General features: G+C 47.3%; 2 protein-coding genes across 2 annotated transcripts in view; one reads left to right on the forward strand and one right to left on the reverse strand.

The window, feature by feature from the left end:
* LOC311020362 (calcium-binding protein 8-like) overlaps positions 1-9,209 on the forward strand; it is a 33,578-nt gene extending 24,369 nt beyond the window's left edge. The window contains exons 5-6 of the mRNA XM_084020358.1: positions 4,929-5,085; positions 9,067-9,209. Of these exons, the coding sequence (XP_083876484.1) occupies positions 4,929-5,085; positions 9,067-9,194 (285 nt within the window). The 3' untranslated portion in view covers positions 9,195-9,209. The remainder of the gene's footprint in view (positions 1-4,928; positions 5,086-9,066) is intronic.
* Positions 9,210-13,405: 4,196 nt separating this feature from the next.
* The window catches only part of galnt17 (polypeptide N-acetylgalactosaminyltransferase 17), an 8,814-nt gene continuing 4,851 nt past the window's right edge, over positions 13,406-17,368 (reverse strand). The window contains exons 4-12 of the mRNA XM_084020236.1: positions 16,862-17,036; positions 16,586-16,783; positions 15,984-16,101; positions 15,460-15,645; positions 15,233-15,370; positions 14,857-14,952; positions 14,536-14,697; positions 13,884-14,056; positions 13,406-13,745 (exon numbers count right to left, since the gene is read on the reverse strand). Of these exons, the coding sequence (XP_083876362.1) occupies positions 13,922-14,056; positions 14,536-14,697; positions 14,857-14,952; positions 15,233-15,370; positions 15,460-15,645; positions 15,984-16,101; positions 16,586-16,783; positions 16,862-17,036 (1,208 nt within the window). The 3' untranslated portion in view covers positions 13,406-13,745; positions 13,884-13,921. The remainder of the gene's footprint in view (positions 13,746-13,883; positions 14,057-14,535; positions 14,698-14,856; positions 14,953-15,232; positions 15,371-15,459; positions 15,646-15,983; positions 16,102-16,585; positions 16,784-16,861; positions 17,037-17,368) is intronic.

A 17,368-nucleotide genomic window follows, 5' to 3' on the forward strand; every position in this document is an offset into this window, starting at 1 on the left:
CTAAAGCTAATGTTGTTGTCGAAAGCTAACGTTGTTGTCGAAAGCTAACGTTGGTTTTGTTGTCTAAAGCTAACGTTGTCGAAAGCTAACGTTGTTGTCGAAAGCTAACATTGGTTTTGTTGTGAAAAGCTAATGTTGTTGTCGAAAGCTAACATTGTTGTCTAATGCTAACGTTGTTGTCTAAAGCTAACGTTGTCCTCGAAACATTGTTTTTGTTGTCTAAAGCTAACGTTGGTTTTATTGTCTAAAACTATCGTTGGTTTTGTCGTCTAAAGATAATGTTGGTTTTGTTTTTGAATGGGTTTCACCTCATGTTAGCCTTGACTGACTGACTGACTGTCTGTCTGTCTGTCTGTCTGTCTGTCTGTCTGTCTGACTGAGTGACTGACGGGTCACTGCAGGAGGAATGTCACTGTCGGGTGCAGGAGCAACTTTGTGTTGGAGGATGAAACCAGGAACGAAGGCGAACGTTTCCCTTTCTCAGTAAGAGGCTTATCCAGATTAAAAGCATCGGAGCTGAGAGTCTGGATGCAGTCTGAATGTAAATGATGACGCTGTGACCAAACATGGACGATGCTGTTATAAGTTTGAGCGTCACCATCATCATCACCATCATCATCATCACCACACCTCCGGCCTCCTGAGGAGACAAACCCCTCTCTGCTCTCCGTTTATTTAACGTACAGCTGCGACGTTGTCTTCGTGTAGCTTTAATCTCATGAGTCAGCTCGGTTCCTCAGTCCTTTCATTACAGCTCGTTGTCATGCAGGCTGCAGCGCTGAGGAGTGTCAGCTACACACACACTCACACTCTCACACTCACACTCTCACTCACACACTCCAGAGGACCAGTTATTCTCTCGAGTGCCCAGAATGTAAATGACGTATCTGCCACCTCTGAGACGACGACATCCACCGTTTCTCTCTACTGATCACGGTGGAGAATCTTATTTCCACAAAATGGAACACATAGATTGTATTTTGTGATCATTTAACGAGCTGCTGTGAAACAGAGTTGCTCTTTTTTTATATCACAGACTATCAGCTGGACTGGACTGACGAATCAGAGTTTAAACCTCTTCCGTCTCCACTGAGGAGAAAATCAGAGATCGTGAATATTTAGATCCCAAAGTGAATTGATTGTCAGCTAAATGTAAAGATGGACGTTAGTTCATTGTTTATTCTCACGCTGCCATTGGTCTTCTACCATTTTTTGACTGAGGAGGAGCGACGGGTGGATCTCAACCCCTGTCAATCAGCAGGTAAGCCCCGCCCCCTAAAGCATCCCCTGCTTTCTGGTCTGGTGGACTCTAAATGGACCATAATGTACTAAATGAACATCATGCTGGATTGAAGAAGACTTGAAACTAGAGATTGAGACCATAAACTCATGTTTACAATGTTTACTGAGATAATACATCAAGAGAGAAGTAGGACCATTTTCTCATAGACTTCTATACAACCAGAGAGGAGTCGCCCCCTGGTGGCCAGCAGAGAGAAGTAGGACCATTTTCTCATAGACTTCTATACAACCAGGGAGGAGTCGCCCCCTGGTGGCCGGCAGAGAGAAGTAGGACCATTTTCTCATAGACTTCTATACAACCAAAGAGGATACGCCCCCTGGTGGCCAGCAGAGAGAACTGGAGATTGTCAAGTAAAAAGGTGAATAAGTCTTCTGTTAGATCGGTGCTCTTTTAGCCAATCAGATGCTCTTGTGTTGGGCTCTTTAATTAAGGATTTAGTGAGTTGACAACAAGAAAGGTTTGCCTGTTTTAAGCTGTATTCTACGATTTGAAAGGTTTGAAAAAAGCATCCCCCCCACACACATTCACACCCCCCTCCCCTCTGTGCTCCTCCTCCTCGTATCGTTCTCCCTCCCAGCCTCCCACCTCCCTCTTATTTTATGAAAATAGTTCACCGAAATGTGTTTCTGAAAACATTTTATGCGAGAAATAAGCGATGCAGTTGCTGAATCTGTCTATAATTTAGATCGACAACGGTCAGTTTAAAAAATGTTCGAGAGTTTGCGGGCGCCGTCTCTGGAAACTCGCCGCGATGCAACGGCATGCACGGCTTCTTACATAGACAATGAATGGGAACATTCCCTCCGCTATGAACTCAGGCAGGACGCCGTTTAGTTTCCCGGTGTGTCCGGGACTTCCACAACATGTACACAGCAGTAATAGTGTTTATTACGGCCACGAATGATGAAACATTATCGGTGTGAATGCAGCGGGTGCCGGTTGGATTTCTCTCTTACCCCAACTGCAGTACGTCCCCGATCCCAAACTGCTCGGCGTGAGAGCCCTGCTCCATACCTGAACTGCTCAGGGGAACAAGCGTCTTGTCTGCTCATAGTTTCAAACGCAGAAGTGAGTCGGGACGAGACGTGAGCAGGAGAGTGAGCGAGGATTGGATCGGAACATTTAGCCAATAGTAGCCATGCGGACCGGATGGCTACTATTGGCTAAAGTTTGGCTCAAGTGAAAAGTTGTTGACTAGAGCTTTAATATAATACACATGGAGTATTAGCGATTCCTTCAGGCTTAATTAAACCGTGTGCGGAATGTTCTCAGGTTTGGATCGAGCTCCAGTCGAATGTTAAAGCTACGAGAGAAACCGTCTAGAATGAATTTCTTCTAACTCTTCTGTCCTCGGCTCGTTCTCCAATTCACCACCTCTCTCTCTCTCTCTCTCTCTCTCACTTCCTCACTCCTCTGCTCCTCGTTCTCCAGTAAAGGCAATGAATTACAGGACGCAGCACATATAGACCCAGTGAACCGGTCTAATGAGGGCCGTGCACCTCCTCCAGCCTGCTGCTCTCCAGAGGTTAATGGGAGTAATTTCTCCTTGATTAAGCACACCAGCACTAATTGGTTATTGATAGCTCCTCGGTGGCTTCAGGCGGTTCCCCTTCATTCCTAACTTTCCTAAAAATGCCCCCCGAACTCAGCCGTCTACAGCCTGCCGTCCTTTTTGATTCACCTTGCAAGCGAATGAAAAGTGAATGTAAAAGGGAGCGAACCTGGACTGAGGCTGCGGTTGAATAGACTTTTTTTCTTAGGAATTTCCGAACTGAAGAAGTGACCCAGAAGTAAACAAGTGGCCGCCGTGATAAGAGCTGTTTGAATTCTCTAAATGCAAATGAAAGGAGCTCCAATGCTTCCTTTCAGAGCTCCTTTAGGATACAACAAACCTTCCTAACAAACGAAAGGAAAGGAGATCACACAGACCCACAATTCCAAGTTAAAGTCTGTTTCCGTCGGTGCCCCGTGTGAGGCTGATATTTCACCTTCAGATACGAGCCTCTATACCCGGCCTTTGTGACTCTCGTGGTGCTCGTTATTTTCCCCTTTTCATCTCCATGAATCTGGAGGCCTTCAGGCCCCCGGCTGACAGAACGGTAATGAACTGACACGGTAAAAGTATGCGAGTCCAAAGTCATGATTTTTTAAACAAGTCGCACCCTTATACAAGGGGTGTCGGAACCTCCGAATGAAGAGGAACACATTTAACACATTTAACAGACACAGACGAGGATGTACACCATCGGGTTTAGGATTCAGTCTTGGGGAAGGTACTGGAGCAGATTCACATGTGAATAATGCACGAAGCTGCTTTGTAAATAATGAATGTCCCGGCATAAATGTGACGGCCGTAAGCAGAAGAACGGTTTTGAGGAGGACGTCCTGCCGAGTGGCAGCTCTGAGACGGTTGGATGGAGTCGAGGAACGACGAGTCATGACTTTACAAGTCGTCTCTCGGCTTCCAGCTGTCTGTTATCTCTCTCGTTTACGTCCGTGGACACAGGTTCACCGCGTGGCGGGGGATCTGGCGTTTTGGCTCCTCGCTGCCGACCGGATGCTGATGCGAAGCGAAGCTCTGCACAAACCCTGCAGCAACGGTTGACAGTTGCAACCTCCCACAGTGCAACAGGAGGCAGTTTCTGTTCAAAGCCGTCATCGTCTGCTGGAAGACGAATCAATCAACTTTGTTTTTCCTGCTTCACATTTCCTTTTAGTCATCTGAGGACGTTTTGAATCGTAAAGTAAATGTATGAAATCCTCTCTTCTACTTCAGTGTTTGGTCAAACACACAGAGAATCCTAACATCCTCTATGACAGTAGAAGTATACACACTTGTGTACTCTGGTGAAAGTAGAAGTACTGATTCTTTACCCAAGTAGAAAGTAAAAGTTTCCCTATGAAGGACAGTGCTGTTTTAAACAAGGCTACCTGAATCTCACGTCATATTAATAATACAATAATAATTGATACTTCCCCTGAAATGCACGTTTGAGTGTTTAGCGATCAGCCGTTCTCTTCATCTCCATTAAACCATCATGTGACTCTAATTAGCTTCCTGTTATTTCACCCACGTTTGATTAATGAGGCGACAAACCAGATCTGAACCAACGACCCCCGAACTTTAATGAGCTTTCATAATGAGTGCATATTGTGTGTGTGTGTGTGTGTGTGTGTGTGTGTGTGTGTGTGTGTGTGTGTGTGTGTGTGTGTGTGTGTGATGATGATCCTCTGAAGCAGTTTCTGTGTGTTTGGCTTCATTGTGCTGCTTCTAAGCATCTTATACAGTGAAGAATAAATCCAATTATTGTTATTATTATAATGATAATTATTGTGAATACAACTGCTGTCAGACCGGTGCTGAAGTGCTGCTTTCAAGCAGACCAGCAGGGTCTTCTTCACGTCGGGACTGTGTTAATGTGCAGAACAAACAAATCAATCCGTTTCAGAGCGATCGATATACATGGATGAGGATTTCTGTACTTCAGGTTTTCCCTGTACTCACAATGCTGTTAGGTTATTTATGGTAGCTGGTTGGCAGAGAGATGTTTTTATTAGTTGTTGTGTTGACGTTTGCTGCCCGGCTGCAGGAACACAGTTGATTCATGTGTTTTTGCTGCAGCAGTTCGACATGCAGAGAATCACGCTGGAGGAGCTGAAACACATCCTGTTCTACGCCTTCCGAGACCACCTGACCATGAAGGACATCGAGAACATCATCACTAACGAGGAGGAGAGCCTGAAGGAGAACGCCGGGAACTGTCACACGGAGTTCGAGGGAGGTAAGTCCACATCAGGCCGGTCCACGTCAGACCGGGCCACGTCAGACCGGTCCACGCCGGCGGGATGACTTTGAAGTCACTGCTGCTGATTTATTGATTCGGGCAGCGCTGAAATATGCACGACCGCGCTGTAGAAAGTGGCCATCCAAGATTGATGGATCGGAGCGGGGGGGGGGGGGGGATCTGGGACACTTTAATTGTCAGTATTATTCAGTTCATCAGCCTTCTGAGTCTTTAGAGCTTTTGGGGTTTTACAGGATTCATTTATAGACGAGAGAAGAAAACTAGAAAACTGAATTTTCATCAAACATTTCCAGCTGAACAGAAACAAGCATCTGTTTGCTTGTTGCTGTTAATTAGCAGCCAAGAGACGCGTTCAAGTAAACAATGTCATTTAATACGTTCGCTGCTTTATTAACACGTCCATAAACATCCTGCTGCTGTCGTTTCCTTCTGTCAGCTGGTTTCACAACTACTAATGTCACACTGGAACAATATTAAAAACCAGCATTCTCTCTGCTGGCCACCAGGGGGCGACTCCTCTCTGGTTGTATAGAAGTCAATGAGAAAATGGTCCTACTTCTCTCTGCTGGCCACCAGGGGGCGACTCCTCTCTGGTTGTATAGAAGTCTATGAGAAAATGGTCCTACTTCTCTCTGCTGGCCACCAGGGGGCGACTCCTCTCTGGTTGTATAGAAGTCTATGAGAAAATGGTCCTACTTCTCTCTGCTGGCCACCAGGGGGCGACTCCTCTCTGGTTGTATAGAAGTCTATGAGAAAATGGTCCTACTTCTCTCTGCTGGCCACCAGGGGGCGACTCCTCTCTGGTTGTATAGAAGTCTATGAGAAAATGGTCCTACTTCTCTCTGCTGGCCACCAGGGGGCGACTCCTCTCTGGTTGAATAGAAGTCTATGAGAAAATGGTCCTACTTCTCTCTGCTGGCCACCAGGGGGCGACTCCTCTCTGGTTGTATAGAAGTCTATGAGAAAATGGTCCTACTTCTCTCTTGATGTATTATCTCAGTAAACATTGTAAACATGAGTTTATGTCTCAATCTCTAGTTTCAAGTCTTCTTCAATCCAGCATGATGTTCATTTAGTACATTATGGTCCATTTAGAGTCCACCAGACCAGAAAGCAGGGGATGCTTTAGGGGGCGGGGCTTACCTGCTGATTGATAGGTCACTACCACGCTACCAATGCTAGTTAGCTACTAAGATGATGAAGTTGAACCTTGAATTATGAAGCTAAAATTGTTAGCAGCTTCACACCAGAATCCACATGGATCCAGATCCAGTAAGGGTACTGCTCAGGGATCAGATCCACCCGTTGCCCCTCCACACTCCAAATATGGTCACTTCCTACTCTGGTTGCAAGAAACCAAGATGGCAACGACCAGAATGCTGCAGCCGACCAAATGAATAAAGGTGTGACGTCACCATGACGACGGCCACAGCCGATGCTTATGTGACATCATGACAAGTGCTCTGAAAGCCCCATGTACGTTTTGTCTCAACACTCTTCACATGAATTTTGCATGGAGGAAAGGCTGAGTCATGATGTTTCCCACGTACCCTGAAGGCAGCATGTACTATGTTATGCAGTGAGACTGTCCTCGTCACATTCATGACGCTGTACGTGTGAAACTCGATCACACTGACGTGTTTCCTTCTGTCCAGGTCTCGTGTCTCCTGTTAAACCATTCGCAGGTCAAACCGCCGCCATTGGCCCTCGTTAGCGACACCGCCGGAGCGACAGCAACGTGGCCTCTCAGGCTGATGATGAAGATGAAAACCGAGCACACAGCGACGCCACAGTGTGCTCGATCACGCCGAATCAATACGTGGTGTCACAGAGCTATTCATGGCAACGCGTTCCATCACGCCTCTCTGCTCAGCGAGGCCCGTGATGTCCCTCCGGCCTCGCCGCTCTGTGATCCGTTCAGGTTCACCGGCGGCGAGTCATCGCTCAACAACGGCGTGAAGCTCAGTAGCTGAGATCCTGACAGCCGGATGGCGGCGTGGAAACCATGTCGATCCACGAGTCACAGCTGCCACACAGGAGCGGGGATTTAAAGGGCCGGCGTCCCAGAGACGCATTCACGTGTTTGTAATGTGCACCTGCATCATAATCATGGACCTGGTCATGCACGTAAACATTTACTGCTCTGAGCACAGGAGGTGATGGCGTTGACCTTGGACCCATCCGAAAGTCCAAACTCCACGAAGGTCCAATTAAATAAATAGTTGTAATAACGAGTCATGTGAAACTAACTTCACAAGATTTACTGTTTTTCACTTTCCCTTTTAGACCAGAGACCCTTCTTTTGGTTCTGGTGTAACTTCTGAAACCCGGGTTACAAAACCTTGGCCCCCCAACCTGGACCTCATAGTGAGCTCATAGTGAGCTCATAGGGAGTCTTTATCTATTTCGGTCCCCGTTGGCTCCATCAGCAGCAGCAACAATCCAGTTGTTCTCATAAAGAACAGTTCAGGTCCACGGATTGAAGTGAACGTGAACGTAGACGGTCGTCATCAGCCTGTCACCGTGGTAACCGCTGCGGTCCACTGAAGGAAACCCTTTGTGGATATCTGGCAGCGCTGCAGCTGCTGATGACGTGTTTTATGGGACTGGACTGAGAACCTTAACGTCTAGACCACATGGTCCCGGTCCAGCTTCGCAGCTGAACACATGCTGGTCCCATCGACACCTTGTCCAACCCGCCACGCTTCCAAAACTATAGATAGAAACCGGAAACCCAGACGGCTGCTCCGGTTTCACGGAGACGACACCAACTCTGAGTTCCTTCTTTAAACGGCTCCAATCCTAAATCTAATCCAGACCTTCAGCGTGTTTTAGAATTTCTGATTTCAGGACTCAATAACTCTGTTTGTTGATTGTGACTCGGAGTTCACAGGTTCAATTCTCGGACCGGTCGGATGAAACTCACTGATCCATTAGATGAGTTATAATCTGTGCATGTGAGCATGCAGAACATGTTTGTTTTAAACAAAACCACCTTTGTAAATTCACGTAGAAACAAAATCTGTCAAATAACTACATTCCGTGTTAGCGCCACTTTACCGTGAGTCAGTGATGACACGTCGATGTATGCTTGTTACGTTTTCAAAATAAACTTCCTTCTTCACAGGAAGTTAGGTTTATGAGAAGAGCTCACGAGTCATGTGACTCTCGGCACTAACGAGTCACGTGACTGGCGACTGACAAAACGTTTCCTTTCAGTTTGACACGGACAGTGGTCTCCTGCGTTAGAGTCCTGTGTGTTTGAATCTCTGTTTAGTTACATAACGTTGTTATTGGTTGAAACCTCCTAGTTGGATAACGATGACTTCACGTTTTCTACGAGGAGAGTCTGGAATCGTATTTCTGTTCCAGCTACGACTCATTTCTACTTTAATGTTTTTTGGAACGCCAGTCAAAGAGCGTTTTTTGTCGACTTCAGCGCTTCTCAAGTCGAGAGTTAAAAATAGAGTTGTGGGAGTCGGAGCCGTGTAGCTGCTGGTCGTCAGGACGACTCCACAGATTAGCCACGCCCGCTGAAATCATTCCAGCCGCTCGCTGCCGGAGGACGAGCTGCCGAGTCTCAGCTGCTGTTTGTTTGTCGGCTCGGATCTCTAAAAAAAGTCCTGAAGGGCAACGTCAGCTTTTAAGGGGGTATTACGGAGACAAGGGATGGTCTTAAGGTGGATCTCTAGCATGAAGGTGCAACAATGCATCAGCACAAAGAGTTCTGTGAGAAAACTTAAATTTAAATTTAAAAAATGTAATCAACATCTGATCACTCGTCTTTTCTGCTGCAGATAAAACTAAAGTGGTTTAGTCTCTGACATCATCCACTTCCTGTTAGCATGCGGCGTCCTGCCCATAGTTTCAAACATGGCCGTTGTCTGTTGTTAGAAGGATGACATTAACAAAGTCATAAAAATGCTTCAGTCTCGTCTCTTTTGGTTTCTCTTCCAGTTCACCCGTCGAAGAAGAACCGCCAGACGTGCGTGAGGAAGAGCCTCATCTGCGCCTTCGCCATGGCGTTCATCATCAGCGTCATGCTCATCGCGGCCAATCAGATGCTGAGGAATGGCATGGAGTAGCGGCGGCCCATGGCGCGGGGGAGCGGCCAGCCTGCATGTGCATGCCGGTGGGCGAGGTCGCCCCCCCCGCTGAGAGGAAGGGGAGAAGTTACAATAAAAAAGCCACAAAGTCCGTTTCACAAACGATTCTTAAACGTCCAACGAAACGGAGAAGCCAGCATGGGGAGTCACACGGGACTCCTCCCCCTTTACTCTGACTCCTCCCCCTTTACTGACAGGGACACTCAAGGGCTGACATCACACTCTCACGTCTGTTTCCCTGATGCAATAAAAAAAATATATAAATATAACTGAAAAACTGATCACATAGCAGGAGTTCAGTGCTGCTCGTCTTTCCAGCCAACGCTACCAGGACTGGCTACGAGGAATCTGATTGGCTACGAGGAATCTGAGTAGCTACGAGGAATCTGATTGGCTACCAGGAGTCTGATTGCTACGAGGAATCTGATTGGCTACCAGGACTCTGATTAGCTACGAGGAATCTGATTGGCTACCAGGACTCTGATTGGCTACCAGGACTCTGATTAGCTACGAGGAATCTGATTGGCTACCAGGACTCTGATTAGCTACGAGGACTCTGATTGGCTACGAGGACTCTGATTGGCTACCAGGACTCTGATTGGCTACCAGGACTCTGATTAGCTACGAGGAATCTGATTGGCTACCAGGACTCTGATTAGCTACGAGGACTCTGATTGGCTACGAGGAATCTGATTGGCTACCAGGACTCTGATTGGCTACGAGGACTCTGATTGGCTACCAGGACTCTGATTGGCTACCAGGAATCTGATTGGCTACCAGGACTCTGATTGGCTACCAGGACTCTGATTGGCTACGAGGAATCTGATTGGCTACCAGGACTCTGATTGGCTACGAGGAATCTGATTGGCTACCAGGACTCTGATTGGCTACCAGGACTCTGATTGGCTACGAGGGGTCTGATTGGCTACCAGGACTCTGATTGGCTACGAGGACTCTGATTTGCTACGAGGACTCTGATTGGCTACCAGGACTCTGATTGGCTACCAGGAATCTGATTGGCTACCAGGACTCTGATTGGCTACCAGGACTCTGATTGGCTACGAGGAATCTGATTGGCTACCAGGACTCTGATTGGCTACGAGGAATCTGATTGGCTACCAGGACTCTGATTGGCTACCAGGACTCTGATTGGCTACGAGGGGTCTGATTGGCTACCAGGACTCTGATTGGCTACGAGGACTCTGATTGGCTACGAGGAGTCTGTTTGGCTACCAGGACTCTGATTGGCTACGAGGGGTCTGATTGGCTACCAGGACTCTGATTGGCTACCAGGACTCTGATTGGCTACGAGGGGTCTGATTGGCTACCAGGACTCTGATTGGCTACGAGGACTCTGATTGGCTACCAGGACTCTGATTGGCTACCAGGGCTGCAGTCTGTGGTCCCTGGGAGCCTGATGAGGGGCCTCGCCACCACTCCTGCAGCTCCCATGGTGCTACACTGCTTCGGCTTCCTGTCTTTCGACCGTGGCATCACTTCATCAGCCATCAACGTGATAACACCCGCTAACGAGCTGATGTTCACGACTGAGAAGCTCTGAACATGTTTGTGTCCTATAAAAGGAAAAAGAAATCCACCCATCACAACGTTTCCCATCATGCATCTGCGGCGTTCAGAGCATCCAGGAGGGATTTAATCCGACGTGGTGATTGTGTATTTCCCAGAATGACGCTGGACTGGAGGGTTAAACCTCATCAGCAGCACGCGTCCAACGCCTCTAAGGGTTTAAGGTGGATTTCTTTTTTAATTGTCAAATAAAAACCAAACAAGTTAATGAACTATAACGTCATGCTGTGAAAAGTGGAATCCCCTCACGTTTCCTTACTAATTGTTTGTAAAATAGTATTATTTAGAGGTTTTGTCTCCTTTATATTCGGTTGTAGTTTTTATAACTTAAGAATTTTGATGGATTTTAAGCTGTGTGACTTTCTGTTACGCACATTTTGGGATTCCTACCTTAACACAATCGTTACGTTTCCTTTATTGGAACCATTAAACTGAAGTACTCGTCCTGGCCTGGTCCTGGTCCTGGTCCTGGTCCTGGTGTAATGAACTGCTGTGAGATCGGCTCTGAACTTCTGAACTCATCCGGGTCATCAAGTGCATGCAATCAAGTCTGTCTTTGTAAATACTGTGTCTCACATGTCTGACCTGTCTGACCTGAAGGTGAACCCTGTATGTGCATGTCTGTCTCTCTGCTCACCGGGGTTCAGACCAGCAGACAGGAAGGCTGTCATCCTCCCAGTAGGCTGGACGAGAGCGCCATCTAGTGGGGAAGTGAGATGTGTGTGTGTGCGTGTGCGTGTGCGTGTGTGTGTGTGTGCGTGTGCGTGTATGCGTGTGTGTGTGTGTGTGTGTGTGTGTGTGTGTGTGTGCGTGCATGCGTGCGTGCGTGCGTGTGTGTGTGTGCGTGTGCGTGTGTGCGTGTGTGTGTGTGTGAGACAGGAACACTGGTTTTATTCACTCCCTCTCACAGATCTCAGATGTTAAAATTATGATTTTTATGACTTTGATCTCTTCTATATGAAACATTTGGTTTCACAGACGAATCAGCCAATCACATTTCAGAGCCTGAAGAAGACTGGGTCACATGTTCTAGTTGATTTAATTTGAATCATAATTCACACTGATTGGTATTATTGCTTCTTTCAGTGTTTTATCCTTTATCTGTTCCTTAAGAAGAACTTTGTCTAACATTTGTGGGGGGGGGATTTGAATCTCGGTTGCCGTGGTAACAGTTCTGCTGAGATCAAATGGTCCTGTTGCTGCAAAACGGTTGCATGTCTGAAGACTTTTATTTTGAAGGGAAAGGCACCGTGCCCCTGTGTTTTAGTGATTTCACTTTGTACATAGCTAATCATGTATTAGACAAGCACACACTATACATCTTTGCATGTGCAATATTTAAACATGTAGACTAGAGGAAGACTCTTACTTGTACTATTTATTAGAGGCATAACAATTCTGAAATTGTAAATATGGAAATCTGTACAAACGTTAAAAGATTAAGCATTGATTCAATAAAACAGTGTTTTTTTAAAATGCTGCTTCATGTTTTAGTTTAGTTTGCAGGTTAATGTTCTAAACTTAAATGGCTTCGTCGATGGAGGAGACGTGGAAACGTGGACATTTAAAGAGCTTGCATCATTTAAAATGAAACACCAGGGGGCAGACTACACGGTGAATCTGATCCTAATCTACTCGCACAGCTGATTCCTCCAGAGCAGCGTACAGGTGAGCTGCTGTCAGGTAACCAACGATACCAACGACGGATTAACCGTCTGATTAAACCCGAGTACTTTCACATCTGTAGATGTATGAACTGATAATATGAATTATGAGGGAGTTACTAACACAATATTAACTCCCTCAAAGACCTCAAAGGTTTTACGATATGATGACTTCTCATGCTTTCTCATGACTTAGTGTACGGACTCGTCATTACTGTTTACGCGGAGGACACTACAGTGTTTTTACAAAAACACGTTGCCATGACTTTTGTGGCATTTTTTTAATTTCTAAACTACTTGATCAACTGTCATGAAAGTATAGCATGTAGAACAAATGTGACGTATTAAAACTTGTTTCTGAGATTTGTTTTAACATACAGTAGTAATCATAACAATGTACAAAACAAATGATAATTAAATAATGAATATCCAGCATCAGAAACAGTAACAAACCATGCAACAGGAAACCAGTTGTTTATTGGAAGACAATCTTGAGCAGAAATTCAACTGATGAGAGAATAAATTGATTTCATGACATCACATCTTAATACAACGACACCGACCTCAACGGCCTCCAGCGTTTCCACAATTCATACAGGTGAGCACTTCCTGTTCCTGAATCCTTCTTCCTCGACTTCTGGTGTATCCAGGAAAGTGCTAGCGTTAGCTCGCATTAGCGTCAGCCGTCTGCAGTAGAACTAAATTGTCTCAACTGAAGGTTTTCCTCGTGTGCATATAGAACGTACAATCATGCTACAACATGGAACGCATCGCTGCTCTTGGATGCTTTGAGTCAAAATAATAATAATAATATGGCCTGCTAGCCCATGACTAGCCCTTTGACTAGCCCATGACTAGCCCTTTGACTAGCCCATGACTAGCCCTTTGACTAGCCCATGACTAGCCCTTTGACTAGCCCATGACTAGCCCTTTGACTAGCCCATGACTAGCCCTTTGACTAGCCCATGACTAGCCCTTTGACTAGCCCATGACTAGCCCAGGAAACTACCAATGAATCTGAACAGTGCATACTACTGAAAGTTACACTGCAGGTTTATTCGTTACACTTTTTTATCGAGATGATACAGGATCAAATAATGCAGAATCGTTTTGAGGCTGAAGCTCCTCAGACCTTCAAACTAAAAGCCTCGTGGACGAGAGAGTCTGGTGATGTCACAGATGAGAGAGAACTCTGCTAAACATCATTTCAATGTCCACTTTGTAAAAATCCATTCATATCTCTGTCCGGAGCTGTGAGGGGGAGGCGCCTAGAAATGGCCTCTGTTGTGATTGGTCGGGGTGGAACAGCTGACCTGACTATGGCCTCATGGTGTTCTTGATGGTCCACCTCTGTTGTGATTGGTCGGGGTGGAACAGCTGACCTGACTATGGCCTCATGGTGTTCTTGATGGTCCACCTCTGTTGTGATTGGTCGGGGTGGAACAGCTGACCTGACTACGGCCTCATGGTGTTCTTGATGGTCCACCTCTGGCCGGAGCAGGGCTGCAGGACCAGCAGGTGTCCAAAGTAGACGTTGGCGGGGACCACCTCCAGACAGCGACCCGTGGCCCGGTTAATGATGGACTCGTTCTGCAGGAGGAGATGATGTCATGGGATTCTAACAACATACTCAACTATGACTTTCTTCAACAAACTTAACTATGACGTTTTCAGAGAAAATCTTTGGCATAATTTAAAATGACTCTTTTGGACAAACTATACTGTGACGTTTTTCATAAAAAGAATGTCAACATATACTGACTTTTGGTAACATTTTGTCACTATGATGTTTTTCATGAAATGTAAAAGTCATGATTTGACTTTTTATGAAGTTCAACAGCTTGCTGGGGTGGAGTCAGGCTCTTCACAATGTTTCAATCTGACAACGATCTGAAGATTAAAAGATAGAGTCACCAGTCTGAGTCAAAGGAAGGTCTCACCCTGCAGATTTAAACAGCAACGCCTTCCTGTTTCAACTAAACATGTGTGGACACCAACAATGTAAATAACACATTCATGTTAAAACGGCCGACCAACGCGTTCATGCTGGGCAGCTCGTCCCGGCTCACCTGAGAGAAGTGCCAGGTCTTCTGCCTGCCGCCGGTCACCTTGTCACAGTTGAGCAGCTGAGGGAAGCCGGTGGTCCGGTCATCCACCACGCAGCGGGTGTCGTCCCCGGTGCTGCCCAGCGGGCCGAGGAACAGCTGACCCTCCCTGGTGAACCGACCCAGCTGAGGGACCAGAGAGCAGCTGATCAGGGCTCAGTCACAACACAACCATTCCAACATTCAGAAGGAGCTCTCCTGAAACCTCCACAGGAGGATCTTGGCTGTGAATCGCCGGTGGACGCCATGAATGAGTTGTGTGGTGAGAGACCCAGGATGCCGTACCTGAGGACCCCATCCGTGGCAGGGGTGCAGGGTGGCCGTGTGGTTCTCCTTCATACCCTGATCCATGCACAGGTGGCTTGCCTTGGAGTTACGGATCTGAAATCAGGAATCATCCGTTGACCAGCCTGTTCATTTCTCTTTATTTCCTTTTTTGCATGGATGCTTTGTTATTTGCACTATTCTCTTTGCTGGTACTGGTACATTCCCCCACTGTGGGACTAATTCAGGATAATCTGATCTGAAAAGCCTCGTTGAAACATTTCACTCCTTGTACAAAGAGCTAATATTCCTAAAAAAGTATTTAGGTATCTGAATGCAAACACCAACTTCTAAACAGTTTTCCAATAGCAGCTCTCTGTCTGTCTGACTGTCTCACCTCTCCGTAGTACAGCGTGTTGTTGTACCTCCTCATCTCGGGGTACACGTTGTCCAGGTACCACTGGAAGCTCTTACACTGCAAACTCTTCCTCAGGGCGACGCGCTGGGACACGTCTCCGTAGTCGATGCCGTGGTTCTGCAGAGACATATAATATTTAGACAGCAGCAGTCAGCATGACCTCTGACAACAGGACTGGTCGTTGCCAGGCAACTGGCCGGCCTCACCTCCACAGGGATGTTCCAGGCCAGGTAGACGTTGGACTTGTACTCGTCCATCCAGACCTCGGCCACGCGCAGGGCGTTGCGCCGCGTGTGGAAGGCGATGTTGCTGTGGTACGGCTTCTTCAGCCGGGCAATGTGGGCGACCCTCGAGCAAGGCAGCACCTCCATGCTGCCTCCACACAGCCACACCTGCAGACAGACAGGCAGACAGACCCACTAACATTGGATTTCGTGTTGATATCAAAGAATCATGTTTCTCACATTATTTATTTTGTAATAAATATAAAAAGATCGGTCGTCTAATATTTGGAGAAGCTTCTTTATTTTGCTTTTTAACAAACGAAGCAGCAACAGAATAAAACGGATCCTCTAACCAGCGACCTTCTACGTAGGCCACGTAAACGTGGTCCTCCAGGACCCTTAATGGGGTCTCATCTATCAGCCACACTACAGCAGCCACCGCACCACTTAAACCTACGGGGGTCCAGCGGGACCAGGACCAAGAGGAGACTGGGTGACACACAAACCCTGATGCCCAGCTCGATGTTCTCCCCTCCGTAGACGTCCATGCCCGAGTCCAGCAGGCCCAGCTCGCCAAAGTAGTCCCGGTCCACCACGAAGGAGCAGCCGATCATGGCAGGAGTCCTGGACCAGGAAACACAGTGACGTCACCACGGGTGTGTGACATACAAGATTGGAAAGAACTGATTCAGACTTCCCTCTAAATGGACCTGTCAATCAGCAGGTAAGCCCCGCCCCCTAAAGCATCCCCTGCTTTCTGGTCTGGTGGACTCCAAATGGACCATAATGTACTAAATGAACATCATGCTGGATTGAAGAAGACTTGAAACTAGAGATTGAGACCATAAACTCATGTTTACAATGTTTACTGAGATAATACATCAAGAGAGAAGTAGGACCATTTTCTCATAGACTTCTATACAACCAGAGAGGAGTCGCCCCCTGGTGGCCAGCAGAGAGAAGTAGGACCATTTTCTCATAGACTTCTATACAACCAGAGAGGAGTCGCCCCCTGGTGGCCAGCAGAGAGAAGTAGGACCATTTTCTCATAGACTTCTATACAACCAGAGAGGAGTCGCCCCCTGGTGGCCAGCAGAGAGGATCTTGCCTGATGGGGGCCGCTGTGTCGCCCTCGTCCCACCACTGCTTCGGCGGGTTGATGTACATGCACCACAGCTCCCAGTTGTACCCGTGACCCGAGTTTTCGTAGCGCTCCACCTCCAGAGTGTCGTGCTTGATGTTGTCGATGGACGGCAGCAGGATCCTCTTGTGGTCTTCTTTGATTCTGGTGAGAACCGGCTCGGCCCTGAACCAGAATGAAAACACATCGATGTTCAGGTAGAGTCCCCCTTAAGGGCAGCGGGTGCTGAGAAGCCAGACTCACCAGGACGGGGTGAACTCCACGTGGGCGTCAAAGAACCCCGTGACCTCGGCGGTGGCGACCTTCCAGCCCTCGATGCGGGCACGTATAAGCCCCTCCCTCTTCTGGTTCCTGACGATCTTCACCAGACCCGGGTAGCGCTTGTTGACGTAGTCCTCCAGGGGTGTCTTCAGCTGCTCTGAGGACGAGAGAGAGAGGACGAGGGTGAGGAGAGAGAGAGAGAGAGGAGCATCCGTTCTGCTGGCGTCACCATGGCAACATGCTGAACACCGGTTGGCTTCAAATTTACAGCAAGTCAAGCTCCAAAGTGACACACACACACACACGCTGGCTCTCGGCCAATCAGCAGAGGAGGGTGGCGGCGTTCAAACACGGATCTAAAAGAATCTAAAACAACAATCTGGTTTCCTCTTGTTGATCCGAACCAATCAGTGAGCCTCGGCTTGACCAATCACCAACCTCCGTCCTGCCGCCACAAATACTTTTGAACAGACCTGTGATTTAATGTAA

The sequence above is a fragment of the Eutrigla gurnardus genome (genome assembly GCF_963514095.1).
Source record: "Eutrigla gurnardus genome assembly, chromosome: 10".
Lineage (NCBI taxonomy): Eukaryota > Metazoa > Chordata > Actinopteri > Perciformes > Triglidae > Eutrigla > Eutrigla gurnardus.